Source organism: Cyanistes caeruleus, chromosome 28 (genome assembly GCF_971803275.1).
Source record: "Cyanistes caeruleus chromosome 28, bCyaCae1.hap1.1, whole genome shotgun sequence".
Lineage (NCBI taxonomy): Eukaryota > Metazoa > Chordata > Aves > Passeriformes > Paridae > Cyanistes > Cyanistes caeruleus.
Window position 1 is genome coordinate 800,306 of NC_141728.1, and position 16,359 is coordinate 816,664.

The following is a 16,359-nucleotide window of genomic DNA, read 5'->3' on the forward strand; positions in this document are numbered from 1 at the left end:
AAAGGAAAAAAACCCCCCAAAATTCCCAAAAATTACCCCCAAAATTCCCAAAATTTCCCCCCAAAATTCCCAAAATTTTCCCCAAAATTCCCAGAAAATTTTGGGGTTTTTGGGAAAAAAAACCGGGAAAAATCGGAGCTGAAATGGCTGAAATAGCCCCAAAAAACCGGGGAAAAAGGGAAAAAACCCCCCCCAAAATTCCCAAAAATTACCCCCAAAATTCCCAAAATTTTCATCCAAAATTCCCAGAAAATTTTGGGGTTTTTGGGAAAAAAAACCCGGGAAAAATCGGAGCTGAAATGGTGAAAATAACCCCAAAAAATCGGGGGAAAAAGGAAAAATTCCCAAAAATTACCCCCAAAATTTTCCCCCAAAATTCCAAAAAAATTCCCAAAATTTTCCCCCAAAATTTCCCAAAAATTCCCAAAAATTTTGGGGTTTTTGGGAATAAAAACCCGGGAAAAATCGGAGCTGAAATGGTGGAAAATAACCCCAAAAAATCGGGGGAAAAGGGAAAAAAAAGCCCCAAAATTCCCAAAAATTTCCCCCCAAAATTCCCAAAAATTAACCCCAAAAGTCCCAAAATTTTCCCCCAAAATTCCCAAAAATTGTCCCCCAAAATTCCCAAAATTTTCCCCATAATTCCCAAAAATTTTCATCCAAAAATCCCAAAATTTCCTGGAAAATTTTGGGGTTTTTAGGAAAAAATCTGGGAAAAATTGGAGCCAAAAATCCCCCAAAAAATCAGGGAAAAACTTTTAAAAAAAACCCCAAAATTCCCAAAAAAACCCCCAAAATTTCCCCCCAAAATTCCCAAAAATTCCCCCCAAAATTCCCAAAATTTTCCCCCAAAATTCCCAAAAAAATCCCAAAAATTTTGGGGTTTTTGGGGTCCCCGATCCCATTTTTGGGTGAATTTTGGGGTTTTTGGGGTCCCCGATCCCATTTTTGGGGTGAATTTTGGGGTTTTTGGGGTGAATTTTGGGGTTTTTGGGGTCCCCGATCCCATTTTTGGGGTGAATTTTGGGGTTTTTTGGGTCCCTGATCCCATTTTTGGGGTGAATTTTTGAGTTTTTGGGGTGAATTTTGGGGGTTTTTGGGGTCCCCCATCCCATTTTTGGGGTGAATTTTGGGGTTTTTGGGGTCCCTGATCCCATTTTTGGGGTGAATTTTGGGGTTTTTGGGGTCCCCGATCCCGTTTTTGGGGTTCCCGTACCTGACTTGGCCTCCAGGTGGAGGCTGTGGGGGGCCCCTCCCCCACAGAGGGCCCCGATCAGGGTGGGGTCCCCCTGCACCCCTCCCCCATCCAGCAGCGCCGGGATCCCGTCGAAGGCGTAGACGAAACTGCCCTGGAAATTGGGGGAAATTCCCCAAAATTCCCCAAAATTCCCCAAAATTCCCGAAAATTCCGGCAGATTTGGACACTTTGGGGGGGGCTCAGAGAGGTCCCAGTGTGAAAATCCCCCCAAAATCCCCCTTAAAGGCCCTAAACCCCCCCAAAAATCCCAATTTTCACCCCAAAATCCCCCAAAAATCCCAATTTTCACCCCAAAAATCCCCCTTAAAGGCCCTAAACACCCCCAAAAATCCCAATTTTCACCCCAAAATCCCCCTTAAAGGCCCTAAACCCCCCAAAAATCCCAATTTTCACCCCAAAATCCCCAAAAATCCCAATTTTCACCCCAAAAATCCCAATTTTTCCCCCAAAATCCCCCTTAAAGGCCCTAAACACCCCCAAAAATCCCAATTTTCACCCCAAAATCCCCCAAAAATCCCGATTTTCACCCCAAAATCCCCCAAAATCCCAATTTTCACCCCAAAATCCCCCAAAAATCCCAATTTTTCCCCCAAAATCCCCCTTAAAGCTCCCAAACACCCCCAAAAATCCCAATTTTCACCCCAAAATCCCCCAAAAATCCCAATTTTCACCCCAAAATCCCCCAAAAATCCCAATTTTCCCCCCAAAAACCCCAATTTTCACCCCAAAATCCCCCAAAATCCCAATTTTCACCCCAAAATCCCCCAAAAATCCAAATTTTCACCCCAAAATCCCCCTTAAAGCCCCTAAACACCCCCAAAAATCCCAATTTTCACCCCAAAAATCCCAATTTTCCCCCCAAAATCCCCTTTAAAGGCCCTAAACCCCCCAAAAATCCCAATTTTCACCCCAAAATCCCCCAAAAATCCCAATTTTCACCCCAAAAATCCCAATTTTCACCCCAAAATCCCCCAAAAAATCCCAATTTCCCCCCAAAATCCCCCAAAAATCCCAATTTTCCTCCCCAAAATCCCCCAAAAATCCCAATTTTCACCCCAAAATCCCCCAAAAATCCCCCAAAAATCTCAATTTTCACCCCCAAACCCCCCAATTCTTCCCCAATTCCCCCCCAGACCCCCCCAAATCCCCCCAGACCCCTTTAAAACCCCCCCAAATCCCCCCAGACACCCCAAAATCCCCCAAGCTCCCCAAATTTGGGGAATTTGCCCTCCCAGACCCCTCCAGACCCCCCCAATCCCCCCCAATTTCCCCCCCAGACCCCCCCAATTCCCCCCAAACTCCCCAAATTTGGGGAATTTGCCCCCCCAGACCCTCCCAGACCCCCCCAGTCCCCCCCAAATCCCCCCCCAAACCCCCCAGACCCCCCAATTCCCCCCCCAATCTCCCCAAATTTGGGGAATTTGCCCCTCCAGACCCCCCCAGACCCCCCCAATTTCCCCCCCAGACCCCCCCAAACTCCCCAAATTTGCCCCCCCCGACCCCTCCAGACCCCCCCAGTCCCCCCCAGACCCCCCCAAACTCCCCAAATTTGAGGAATTTGCTCCCCCAGACCCCCCCAAACTCCCCAAATTTGGGGAATTTTCCCCCCAGACCCCCTCAGACCCCCCCAATTCCCCCCCAGACCCCCCCAATCTCCCCAAATTTGGGGTATTTACCCCCCCAGACCCCCCAATTCCCCCCAAACTCCCCAAATTTGGGGGATTTTCCCCCCCCAGACCCCCCCAGCCCCCCCAGATCCCCAAATCCCCCCCCAAACTCCCCAAATTTGGGGGATTTACCCCCCCAGCCCCCCCAAGACCCCCCCAAACTCCCCAAATTTGGGGAATTTGCCCCCCCAGACCCCCCCAGACCCCCCCAAGCTCCCCAAATTTGGGGAATTTGCCCCCCCAGACCCCCCCAGACCCCCCCAATCCCCCCCAATTCTCCCCCCAAACCCCCCAGATCCCCCAATTCCCCCCCAATCTCCCCAAATTTGGGGGATTTTCCCCCCCAGACCCCTCCAGACCCCCCCAATTTCCCCCCCAGACCCCCCCAGACCTCCCCAATTTCCCGCAAACTCCCCAAATTTGGGGGATTTGCCCCCCCAGCCCCCCCAAACTCCCCAAATTTGGGGAATTTACCCTCCCAGACCCCTCCAGACCCCCCCAAACTCCCCAAATTTGGGGAATTTGCCCCCCCAGACCCCCCCAGACCCCCCCAATCTCCCCAAATTTGGGGGATTTTCCCCCCCAGCCCCCCCAGCCCCCCCAAATTTGTTGAATCTGCCCCCCCAGCCCCCCCAAATTCCGTGTCCCCACCTGGCAGGGCCCCTCCACGCTGAGGCTGAGCCCCAGGCGGGGACACTCGGGGCCGGGCCGGGGGCAGGGCCGGGGTCCCCCCGAAACCGAGAGCAGCCACAGGCAGTGGGGGAGGGGCTCCTGCCCATCCCCCCCCCTCCAGCCCAGCTCCAGCGGCTCCGTCACGGCCACCAGGTGCCGGCCCCGGCAGCGGCGGATGCAGAGACCCCCGTGCCTGGGGAAAAGGTGGGGAGGGGGTTCAGGGGGGGTGGGGGTTTGGGGGAGTTTTGGGGATTTTTAGGGATTTTTTTGGGATTTTTTTGGGATTTTTTTGGGATTTTTTTGGATTTTTTTGGGGATTTTTTGGGGGATTTTTGGGATTTTTTTGGGGATTTTTTGGGGATTTTTTTAGGATTTTTTGGGGATTTTTTTGGGAATTTTTTAGGATTTTTTGGGGATTTTTTGGGGATTTTTTGGGGATTTTTTTTGGAATTTTTTAGGATTTTTTTGGGATTTTTTGGGATTTTTTTGGGATTTTTTTGGGGATTTTTTAGGATTTTTTTGGGATTTTTTGGGATTTTTTTTGGAATTTTTTAGAATTTTTGGGGGATTTTTTGGGGGTTTTTTAGGACTTTTTTGGGATTTTTTTTGGAATTTTTTAGGATTTTTTGGGGGTTTTTTAAGGATTTTTGGGGATTTTTTTTGGAATTTTTTAGGATTTTTTTGGGATTTTTTTTTTATTTTTTTTGGAATTTTTTAGGATTTTTTGGGGATTTTTGGGGGATTTTTTTTGGAATTTTTGGGGTTTTTTTGGGGATTTTTTGGGGGATTTTTGGGATTTTTTGGGGATTTTTTACGGAATTTTTTAGGGGATACTTCGGGGGATTTTTGGGATTTTTTTGGGGGATTTTTTAGGATTTTTTTGGGATTTTTTAGGATTTTTTTGGGATTTTTTGGGATTTTTTTTTGAATTTTTGGGGGTTTTTTGGGGATTTTTTGGGGGATTTTTGGGATTTTTTTGGAATTTTTTAGGATTTTTTTGGGATTTTTTTTGGAATTTTTTCGGATTTTTTGGGGATTTTTTAGGATTTTTTGGGGATTTCTTGGGATTTTTTTTGGAATTTTTGGGGGTTTTTTGGGGATTTTTTGGGGGATTTTTGGGATTTTTTTTGGAATTTTTTAGGATTTTTTGGGGATTTTTTTTGGAATTTTTTAGGAATTTTTGGGGTTTTTTTGGGGATTTTTTGGGATTTTTTGGGGATTTTTTACGGAATTTTTTAGGATTTTTTGGGGGAGATTTTGGGGGATTTTTGGGATTTTTTGGGATTTTTTGGGATTTTTTTTGGAATTTTTTAGGATTTTTTTGGGATTTTTTGGGATTTTTTTGGGATTTTTTTAGTATTTTTTTGGGATTTTTTTGGAATTTTTTAGGATTTTTTGGGGATTTTTGGGGGGATTTTTGGGATTTTTTTGGGATTTTTAAGGATTTTTGGGATTTTTTGGGATTTTTTTAGGGGTTTTTGGGGATTTTTTGGGGATTTTTTGGGGGATTTTTGGGATTTTTTTGGGGATTTTTTGGGGATTTTTTTAGGATTTTTTGGGGATTTTTTTGGGAATTTTTTAGGATTTTTTGGGATTTTTTTGGGGATTTTTTGGGGATTTTTTTTGGAATTTTTTTGAGATTTTTTAGGATTTTTTTGGGATTTTTTAGGATTTTTTGGGGATTTCTTGGGATTTTTTTTTGAATTTTTGGGATTTTTTGGGGATTTTTTTGGGGATTTTTGGGTTTCTTTTTGGAATTTTTTAGGATTTTTTGGGGATTTTTTTTGGAATTTTTTAGGAATTTTTGGGGTTTTTTTGGGGATTTTTTGGGATTTTTTGGGGATTTTTTACGGAATTTTTTAGGATTTTTTGGGGGAGATTTTGGGGGATTTTTGGGATTTTTTGGGATTTTTTGGGATTTTTTTTGGAATTTTTTAGGATCTTTTTGGGATTTTTGGGGGGATTTTTTTGGAATTTTTGGGGTTTTTTTGGGGATTTTTTGGGGGATTTTTGGGATTGTTTTGGGGATTTTTTTTGGAATTTTTTAGGATTTTTTGGGGGATTTTTTTGGGATTTTTCTTGGAATTTTTGGGGTTTTTTGGGGGATTTTTTTGGGGATTTTTTTTGGAATTTTTTAGGATTTTTTTTGGGTTTTTTGGGGATTTTTCTTGGAATTTTTTAGGATTTTTTAGGTCTATTTTGGGTCATTTTGGGTGGATTTTGGGCCATTCTGGGTCATTTTGGGCCATTTTGGGTCATTTTGGGGCTATTCTGGGCCATTCTGGGGCTATTTTGGGCCATTTTGGGGCTATTTTGGGTCATTTTGGGGCCATTTTGGGTCATTTTGGGTCATTTTGGGGCCATTTTGGGGCTATTTCGGGCCATTTTGGGCCATTTTGGGTCATTTTGGGTCATTTTGGTCCATTTTGGGGTTATTTCAGGCCATTTTGGGTCATTCTGGGCCATTTTGGGTCTATTTCAGGCCATTCTGGGGCTATTTTGGGTCATTCTGGGGCTATTTCAGGCCATTTTGGGTCATTTTGGGCCATTTTGGGTCATTCTGGGTCTATTTTGGGTCATTTTGGGTCATTTTGGGGCTATTTTGGGTCATTCTGGGGCCATTTTGGGCCATTCTGGGTCTATTTCAGCCCATTCTGGGGCTATTTCAGGCCATTCTGGGTCTATTTCAGATCATTCTGGGGCTATTTTGGGTCATTTTGGGGCTATTTCAGGCCATTTTGGGCCATTTTGGGCCATTCTGGGGCCATTTTGGGCCATTCTGGGGCTATTTCAGCCCATTTTGGGGCTATTTTGGCCACTTTTGGGTCATTTTAACCGGGTTTTTGGGGTTCTGGTGTCTCACCTGGGGTCCCCGTAGTAGCCAGGTGCGCACCTGTCGCAGTGGGGGCGGGGCCAGGGGGATTTGGGGCATTTTGGGTCATTTTGGGCCATTTTGGGTCATTTTGGGCCATTTTGGGGCTATTTTGGGCCATTTTGAGCCATTTTGGGGCTATTTTGGGTCATTTTGGGGCTATTTTGGGGCATTTTGGGGCTATTTTGGGTCATTTTGGGGCTATTTTGGGCCATTCTGGGGCTATTTTGGGCCATTTTGGGTCATTTTGGGGCCATTTTGGGTCATTTTGGGCCTATTTTGGGCCATTTTGGGGCTATTTTGGGGCCATTCTGGGTCATTCTGGGGCTATTTCAGCCCATTCTGGGGCTATTTCAGGCCATTTTGGGGCTATTTTGGGTCATTTTGGGGCCATTTTGGGCCATTTTGGGTCTATTTTGGGCCATTTTGGGGCTATTTTGGCCACTTTTGGGTCATTTTAACGGGGTTTTTGGGGTTCTGGTGTCTCACCTGGGGTCCCCGTAGTAGCCAGGTGCGCACCTGTCGCAGTGGGGGCGGGGCCAGGGGGATTTGGGGCATTTTGGGGCATTTTGGGGCTATTTTGGGCCATTTTGGGGCTATTTTGAGCCATTCTGGGTCATTTTGGGCCATTTTGGGGCTATTTCAGGCCATTTTGGGTGGATTTTGGGCCATTTTGGGTGGATTTCAGGCCATTTTGGGTCATTTTGGGGCTATTTTGGGTCATTTTAACCGGGTTTTTGGGGTTCTGGTGTCTCACCTGGGGTCCCCGTAGTAGCCAGGTGCGCACCTGTCGCAGTGGGGGCGGGGCCAGGGGGATTTGGGGCTATTTTGGGTCATTCTGGGCCATTCTGGGGCTATTTTGGGTCATTTTGGGTCATTCTGGGCCATTTTGGGCCATTCTGTGGCTATTTTGGGTCATTCTGGGCCATTTTGGGTCATTTTGGGTCTATTTTGGGCCATTTTGGGTCATTTTGGGCCATTTTGGGTCATTTTGGGCTATTTTGGGCCATTTTGGGGCTATTTTGGGCCATTTTGAGCCATTTTGGGGCTATTTTGGGTCATTTTGGGGCTATTTTGGGGCATTTTGGGGCTATTTTGGGTCATTCTGGGGCTATTTTGGGCCATTTTGGGTCATTTTGGGGCTATTTTGCGTCATTCTGGGGCTATTTTGGGCCATTTTGGGGCTATTTTGGGTCATTCTGGGGCTATTTTGGGCCATTTTGGGGCTATTTTGGCCACTTTTGGGTCATTTTAACGGGGTTTTTGGGGTTCTGGTGTCTCACCTGGGGTCCCCGTAGTAGCCAGGTGCGCACCTGTCGCAGTGGGGGCGGGGCCAGGGGGATTTGGGGCTATTTTGGGCCATTTTGGGTCATTTTGGGTCATTTTGGGGCCATTTTGGGTCATTTTGGGGCTATTTTGGGCCATTCTGGGGCTATTTCAGGCCATTCTGGGCCATTTTGGGGCTATTTCAGCCCATTCTGGGGCTATTTCAGGCCATTCTGGGTCTATTTTGGGTGATTTTAACTGGGTTTTTGGGGTTCTGGTGTCTCACCTGGGGTCCCCGTAGTAGCCAGGTGCGCACCTGTCGCAGTGGGGGCGGGGCCAGGGGGATTTGGGGCATTTTGGGTCATTCTGGGCCATTCTGGGGCTATTTCAGGCCATTTTGGGGCTATTTAGGGCAATTTTGGGTCATTTTGGGTCATTCTGGGGCTATTTTGGGTCATTTTGGGGCTATTTCAGGCCATTTTGGGTGGATTTTGGGCCATTCTGGGGCTATTTTGGGCCATTTTGGGGCTATTTTGGCCACTTTTGGGTCATTTTAACGGGTTTTTGGGGTTCTGGTGTCTCACCTGGGGTCCCCGTAGTAGCCAGGTGCGCACCTGTCGCAGTGGGGGCGGGGCCAGGGGGATTTGGGGCTATTTTGGGCCATTCTGGGTCATTTTGGGCCATTTTGGGATTATTCTGGGTCATTTTGGGCCATTTTGGGTCATTTTGGGTCATTTTGGGTCATTTTGGGGCCATTTTGGGTCATTTTGGGTCATTTTGGGGCTATTTTGGGCCATTTTGGGCCATTCTGGGGCTATTTCAGCCCATTCTGGGTCTATTTTGGGCCATTTTGGGTCTATTTTGGGTCATTTAAACCGGGTTTTTGGGGTTCTGGTGTCTCACCTGGGGTCCCCGTAGTAGCCAGGTGCGCACCTGTCGCACTGGGGGCGGGGCCAGGGGGATTTGGGGCTATTTTGGGTCATTTTGGGTCATTTTGGAGCTATTTTGGGCTATTTCAGGCCATTTTGGGCCATTTTGGGTCATTTTGGGGCTATTTCAGGCCATTTTGGGCCATTTTGAGCCATTTTGGGGCTATTTTGGGTCATTCTGGGGCTATTTCAGTCCATTCTGGGGCTATTTCAGGCCATTTTGGGGCTATTTTGGGTCATTTTAACCGTTTTTTTTGGGGTTCTGGTGTCTCACCTGGGGTCCCCGTAGTAGCCAGGTGCGCACCTGTCGCAGTGGGGGCGGGGCCAGGGGGATTTGGGGCTATTTTGGGGCATTCTGGGTCATTTTGGGCCATTCTGGGGCTATTTTGGGCCATTCTGGGTCATTTTGGGCCATTTTGGGTCATTTTGGGGCTATTTCAGGCCATTTTGGGTCTATTTCAGCCCATTTTGGGGCTATTTTGGGTCATTTTGGGGCTATTTTGGGCCATTCTGGGGCTATTTCAGGCCATTTTGGGGCTATTTTGGGCAATTTTGGGCCATTTTGGGCCATTCTGGGGCTATTTTGGGTCATTTTGGGGCTATTTCAGGCCATTTTGGGCCATTTTGGGGCTATTTTGGCCACTTTTGGGTCATTTTAACCGGGTTTTTGGGGTTCTGGTGTCTCACCTGGGGTCCCCGTAGTAGCCAGGTGCGCACCTGTCGCAGTGGGGGCGGGGCCAGGGGGATTTGGGGCCATTTTGGGCCATTTTGGGGCATTTTGGGTCATTTTGGGTCATTTTGGGGCCATTTTGGGGCCATTTTGGGTCATTTTGGGGCTATTTTGGGTCATTTTGAGCCATTTTGGGTCATTTTGGGGCCATTTTGGGGCTATTTCAGGCCATTCTGGGGCTATTTCAGGCTATTTTGGGCCATTTTGGGTCATTTTGGGCTATTTTGGGTCATTTTGGGCCATTTTGGGGCTATTTTGGGCCATTCTGGGGCTATTTCAGGCCATTTTGGGGCTATTTTGGGTCATTTTGGGGCTATTTCAGCCCATTCTGGGGCTATTTCAGGCTATTTTGGGCCATTTTGGGTCATTTTGGGCTATTTTGGGTCATTTTGGGCCATTTTGGGGCTATTTTGGGCCATTCTGGGGCTATTTCAGCCCATTTTGGGGCTATTTTGGGTCATTTTAACCGGGTTTTTGGGGTTCTGGTGTCTCACCTGGGGTCCCCGTAGTAGCCAGGTGCGCACCTGTCGCAGTGGGGGCGGGGCCAGGGGGATTTGGGGCATTTTGGGCCATTCTGGGCCATTCTGGGGCTATTTTGGGCCATTTTGGGGCTATTTTGAGCCATTTTGGGTCATTTTGGGTCATTTTGGGCCATTTTGGGCCATTTTGGGGCTATTCTGGGCCATTTTGGGTCATTTTGGGGCTATTTTGGGTCATTCTGGGCCATTTTGGGGCTATTTTGGGTCATTTTGGGGCTATTTTGGGCCATTCTGGGTCATTTTGGGCCATTTTGGGTCATTTTGGGGCTATTCTGGGCCATTCTTGGGCTATTTCAGGCCATTTTGGGGCTATTTTGGGCAATTTTGGGCCATTTTGGGCCATTCTGGAGCTATTTTGGGTCATTTTGGGCCATTCTGGAGCTATTTTGGGTGGATTTTGGGCCATTTTGGGGGTATTTTGGGGCTATTTTGGGTCATTTTAACGGGGTTTTTGGGGTTCTGGTGTCTCACCTGGGGTCCCCGTAGTAGCCAGGTGCGCACCTGTCGCAGTGGGGGCGGGGCCAGGGGGATTTGGGGCATTTTGGGTCATTCTGGGCCATTCTGGGGCTATTTTGGGCCATTTTGGGGCTATTTCAGGCCATTTTGGGTGGATTTTGGGTCATTTTGGGGCTATTTTGGGTCATTTTGGGTGTTTTTAACCGGGTTTTTGGGGTTCTGGTGTCTCACCTGGGGTCCCCGTAGTAGCCAGGTGCGCACCTGTCGCAGTGGGGGCGGGGCCAGGGGGATTTGGGGCTAATTTGGGTCATTTTGGGGCCATTTTGGGCCATTTTGGGGCTATTTCAGCCCATTCTGGGGCTATTTCAGGCCATTTTGGGCCATTTTGGGGCTATTTTGGGCCATTTTGGGGCTATTTTGGGTCATTTTGGGTGTTTTTAACCGGGTTTTTTGGGGTCTGGTGTCTCACCTGGGGTCCCCGTAGTAGCCAGGTGCGCACCTGTCGCAGTGGGGGCGGGGCCAGGGGGATTTGGGGATATTTTGGGTCATTTTGGGGCCATTTTGGGCCATTTTGGGGCTATTTCAGCCCATTCTGGGGCTATTTCAGGCCATTTTGGGCCATTTTGGGGCTATTTTGGGCCATTTTGGGGCTATTTTGGGCCATTTTGGGGCTATTTTGGCCACTTTTGGGTCATTTTAACCGGGTTTTTGGGGTTCTGGTGTCTCACCTGGGGTCCCCGTAGTAGCCAGGTGCGCACCTGTCGCAGTGGGGGCGGGGCCAGGGGGATTTGGGGCTATTTTGGGCCATGTTGGGGCTATTTTGGGCCATTTTGGGTCATTTTGGGGCTATTTTGGGCCATTCTGGGCCATTTTGGGGCTATTTTGGGCCATTCTGGGCCATTCTGGGGCTATTTCAGCCCATTCTGGGGCTATTTCAGGCCATTTTGGGTCATTTTGGGTCATTTTAACGGGGTTTTTGGGGTTCTGGTGTCTCACCTGGGGTCCCCGTAGTAGCCAGGTGCGCACCTGTCGCAGTGGGGGCGGGGCCAGGGGGATTTGGGGCTATTTTGGGGCATTCTGGGTCTATTTCAGGTAATTTTGGGGCTATTTTGGCCACTTTTGGGTCATTTTAACCGGGTTTTTGGGGTTCTGGTGTCTCACCTGGGGTCCCCGTAGTAGCCAGGTGCGCACCTGTCGCAGTGCGTGCCCGTGGTGGGCGGCAGGCAGTGGCAAACGCCGGTGCTGCGGTGGCAGAAGCCGCGCTCGGGGTCGCCGTGGCCGTGGCAGGAGCAGGGCCGGCAACCGCCGGGACCCCCGGGGCCGAAACTGCCGGGGCGGCAGCGCTGGCACTGCGGGCCCTCCGTCCAGTCTGGGGGGAAAAATGGGTTAAAATGGGGAAAAATGGGGAAAAATGGGTTAAAATGGGGAAAAAACGGGGTTAAAATGAGTTAAAATGGGATTAAAATGAGTTAAAATGGGATTAAAATGAGTTAAAATGGGATTAAAATGGGTGAAAATGGGTGGAAAATGGGGTTAAAATGGGTTAAAATGGAGAAAAATGGGGTTAAAATGGGGTTAAAATGGGTGAAAATGGGGTTAAAATGAGTTAAAATGGGGGAAAAATGGGGTTAAATTGGGTTAAAATGGGTTAAAATGGGGAAAAACGGGTTAAAATGGGGAAAAAATGGGAAAAAACGGGAAAAAAACGGGGTTAAAATGAGTTAAAATGGGATTAAAATTAGTTAAAATGGGATTAAAATGGGTTAAAATGGGTTAAAATGGGTTAAAATGGGTTAAAATGGGGTTTGGGAGCCTCTGCCGGGGCGGCAGCGCTGGCACTGCGGGCCCTCCGTCCAGTCTGGGGGGAAAAATGGGTTAAAATGGGGAAAAAATGGGGAAAATGGGGTTAAAATGGGGAAAAATGGGGAAAAAATGGGAAAAAACGGGAAAAAACGGGGTTAAAATGAGTTAAAATGGGATTAAAATGGGGAAAAAATGGGTGAAAATGGGGTTAAATTAGGTTAAAATGGGGAAAAATGGGTTAAAATGGGAGGAAAATGGGTGAAAATGGGAGGAAAATGGGTTAAAATGGGGAAAAAATGGGGAAAAATGGGGATAAAATGGGATAAAATGGGTTAAAATGGGGTAAAATGAGGTTAAATTGGGTTAAATTGGGTTAAAATGGGTTAAAATAGAGTTAAAATGGGATTAAAATGGGTTAAAATGGGGAAAAATGGGGTTAAAATGGGATAAAATGGGTGAAAATGGGTGAAAATGGGTGAAAATGGAGTTAAATTGGGTTAAATTGGGATAAAATGGGTTAAATTGGGTTAAAATGGGGTTAAATTGGGTTAAATTGGGTTAAAATTGGGTGAAAATGGGGTTTGGGAGCCTCTGCCGGGGCGGCAGCGCTGGCACTGCGGGCCCTCCGTCCAGTCTGGGGGGAAAAATGGGTTAAAATGGGAAAAAATGGGTTAAAATGGGGAAAAATGGGTTAAAATGGGTGAAAATGGGGAAAAATGGGGTTAAAATGAGTTAAAATGGGAAAAAATAGAGTTAAAATGGGGAAAAATGGGGTTAAAATGGGATTAAAATGGGGAAAAATGGGGAAAAATGGGGAAAAATGGGGAAAAAATGGGTTAAAATGGGGAAAAAATGGGTGAAAATGGGGTTAAAATGGGTTAAAATGGGTGAAAATGGGGTTTGGGAGCCTCTGCCGGGGCGGCAGCGCTGGCACTGCGGGCCCTCCGTCCAGTCTGGGGGGAAAAATTGGGTTAAAATGGGGAAAAAATGGGGAAAAATTGGGTTAAAATGGGGAAAAAACGGGGAAAATGGGGAAAAATGGGGAAAAATGGGGAAAAAACGGGGTTAAAATGGGTGAAAATGGGGAAAAAATGGGGTTAAAATGGGTGAAAATGGGGTTAAATTGGGTTAAAATGGGTTAAATTGGGTTAAAATGGGGTTAAATGGGGTTAAAATGGGTCAAAATGGGAAAAAATGGGGATAAAATGGGATTAAAATGGGTGAAAATGGGTGAAAATGGGTGAAAATGGAGTTAAATTGGGTTAAATTGGGATAAAATGGGTTAAATTGGGTTAAAATGGGGTTAAATTGGGTTAAATTGGGTTAAAATGGGTGAAAATGGGGTTTGGGAGCCTCTGCCGGGGCGGCAGCGCTGGCACTGCGGGCCCTCCGTCCAGTCTGGGGGGAAAAATGGGTTAAAATGGGGAAAAATGGGGAAAACGGGGTTAAAATGAGTTAAAATGGGATTAAAATGAGTTAAAATGGGATTAAAATGGGTGAAAATGGGTGGAAAATGGGGTTAAAATGGGTTAAAATGGAGAAAAATGGGGTTAAAATGGGGTTAAAATGGGTGAAAATGGGGTTAAAATGAGTTAAAATGGGGGAAAAATGGGGTTAAATTGGGTTAAAATGGGTTAAAATGGGGAAAAACGGGTTAAAATGGGGAAAAAATGGGAAAAAACGGGAAAAAAACGGGGTTAAAATGAGTTAAAATGGGATTAAAATTAGTTAAAATGGGATTAAAATGGGTTAAAATGGGATTAAAATGGGGTTAAAATGGGTTAAAATGGGTTAAAATGGGGTTTGGGAGCCTCTGCCGGGGCGGCAGCGCTGGCACTGCGGGCCCTCCGTCCAGTCTGGGGGGAAAAATGGGTTAAAATGGGGAAAAATGGGTTAAAATGGGGAAAAAATGGGAAAAATGGGGAAAAAATGGGATAAAATGGGTGAAAATGGGGAAAAAATGGGTTAAAATGGGGAAAAATGGGGAAAAAATGGGAGGAAAATGGGGTTAAAATGGGATAAAATGGGTTAAAATGGGGAAAAAATGGGTGAAAATGGGGTTAAAATGGGATAAAATGGGAAAAAACGGGGTTAAAATGAGTTAAAATGGGAAAAAATAGAGTTAAAATGGGATTAAAATGGGTGAAAATGGGTGAAAATGGGGTTAAAATGGGAGGAAAATGGGGAAAAATGGGGTTAAAATGGGTTAAAATGGGTTAAAATGGGTTAAAATGGAGAAAAATGGGGTTAAAATGGGATAAAATGGGTGAAAATGGGTGAAAATGGGGTTAAAATGGGGTTAAAATGGGGTTAAAATGGGTTAAAATGGGTTAAAATGGGGTTAAAATGGGGTTAAAATGGGTTAAAATGGGATAAAATGGGTTAAAATGGGGTTAAATTGGGTTAAATTGGGTTAAAATGGGGTTTGGGAGCCTCTGCCGGGGCGGCAGCGCTGGCACTGCGGGCCCTCCGTCCAGTCTGGGGGGAAAAATGGGGAAATTGGGAAAAAAGGGGGAAAAATTGGGTTAAAATGGGGAAAAAATGGGTTAAAATGGGTTAAAATGGGGAAAAAATGAGAAAAAACGGGAAAAAACGGGGTTAAAATGAGTTAAAATGGGGTTAAAATGGGTGAAAATGGGTGGAAAATGGGGTTAAAATGGGTTAAAATGGGGAAAAATGGGGTTAAAATGGGGAAAAATGGGTTAAAATGGGGAAAAAATGGGTTAAAATGGGTGAAAATGGGGAAAAAATGGGAAAAAACGGGAAAAAACGGGGTTAAAATGAGTTAAAATGGGATTAAAATGGGGTTAAATTGGGGAAAAATGGGGTTAAAATGGGTTAAAATGGGGAAAAATGGGGTTAAAATGGGATTAAAATGGGGAAAAATGGGGAAAAATGGGGAAAAATGGGGAAAAATGGGGAAAAAATGGGATAAATTGGGTTAAAATGGGTGAAAATGGGTAAAAATGGGGTTAAAATGGGGTTAAATTGAGTTAAAATGGGTTAAAATGGGGTTAAAATGGGATTAAAATGGGTTAAATTGGGGAAAAATGGGGTTAAAATGGGTTAAAATGGGGAAAAATGGGGAAAAATGGGGAAAAAAGGGGAAAAAATGGGGTTAAATTGGGTTAAATTGGGTTAAAATGGGTTAAAATGGGGTTAAAATGGGATAAAATGGGTTAAAATGGGGAAAAAATGGGTGAAAATTGGGCTAAAATGGGGTTAAAATGGGGAAAAATGGGGAAAAATGGGATTAAAATGGGGAAAAATGGGAAAAAATGGGTTAAAATGGGAGGAAAATGGGTGAAAATGGGGTTAAATTAGGTTAAAATGGGGAAAAATGGGTTAAAATGGGAGGAAAATGGGTGAAAATGGGGTTAAAATGGGTTAAAATGGGGAAAAAATGGGTGAAAATTGGGCTAAAATGGGTTAAAATGGGGTTAAAATGGGGAAAAATGGGGTTAAAATGGGATAAAATGGGTTAAAATGGGAGGAAAATGGGGTTAAAATGAGTTAAAATGGGTTAAAATGAGTTAAAATGGGAGGAAAATGGGTTAAAATGGGTTAAAATGGGTTAAAACAGAGTTAAAATGGGGTTAAAATGGGTAAAAATGGGTAAAAATGGGGTTAAAATGGGGTTAAAATGGGTTAAAATGGGTAAAAATGGGGTTAAAATGGGGTTAAAATGGGTTAAAATGGGTAAAAATGGGTAAAAATGGGGTTAAAATGAGGTTAAAATGGGGTTAAAATGGTTAAAAATGGGGTTGAAATGGGGTTAAAATGAGGTTAAAATGGGGTTAAAACGGGTTAAAATGGGGTTAAATTGATTTTCGAGGTTCCCAGAGCAGATTTTAGGGATCCTTTGGGGTGAATTTGGGGCAGTTTTGGTGTGAATTTGGGGCCGTTTTGGTGTATTTTGGTGTGAATTTTTGGTGTATTTTGGTGTGAATTTGGGGCCGTTTTGCTGTGATTTTGGGGCCGTTTTGGTGTGAATTTTTGGGGCACTTTTAGGGTATTTTGATGTGAATTTGGGGCAGTTTTGGTGTGAATTTTTGGGGCAGTTTTGCTGTGATTTTGGGGCAGTTTTGCTGTGAATTTGGGGCAGTTTTTGCTGTGATTTTGGGGTATTTTGGTGTGATTTTGGGGCCGTTTTGGTGTAAATTTTTG

At 45.5% G+C, this 16,359-nt stretch overlaps 2 protein-coding genes across 2 annotated transcripts in view; both read right to left on the reverse strand.

Annotated features, from left to right (window-relative positions):
- PSMC4 (proteasome 26S subunit, ATPase 4) overlaps window positions 1-16,359 on the reverse strand; it is a 277,421-nt gene that overhangs the window by 162,661 nt on the left and 98,401 nt on the right. The gene's annotated exons all lie outside the window — the stretch shown is intronic.
- The window catches only part of MEGF8 (multiple EGF like domains 8), a 172,158-nt gene that overhangs the window by 69,361 nt on the left and 86,438 nt on the right, over window positions 1-16,359 (reverse strand). The window contains exons 22-24 of the mRNA XM_086864863.1: window positions 11,551-11,758; window positions 3,577-3,790; window positions 1,217-1,349 (exon numbers count right to left, since the gene is read on the reverse strand). Of these exons, the coding sequence (XP_086720989.1) occupies window positions 1,217-1,349; window positions 3,577-3,790; window positions 11,551-11,758 (555 nt within the window). The remainder of the gene's footprint in view (window positions 1-1,216; window positions 1,350-3,576; window positions 3,791-11,550; window positions 11,759-16,359) is intronic.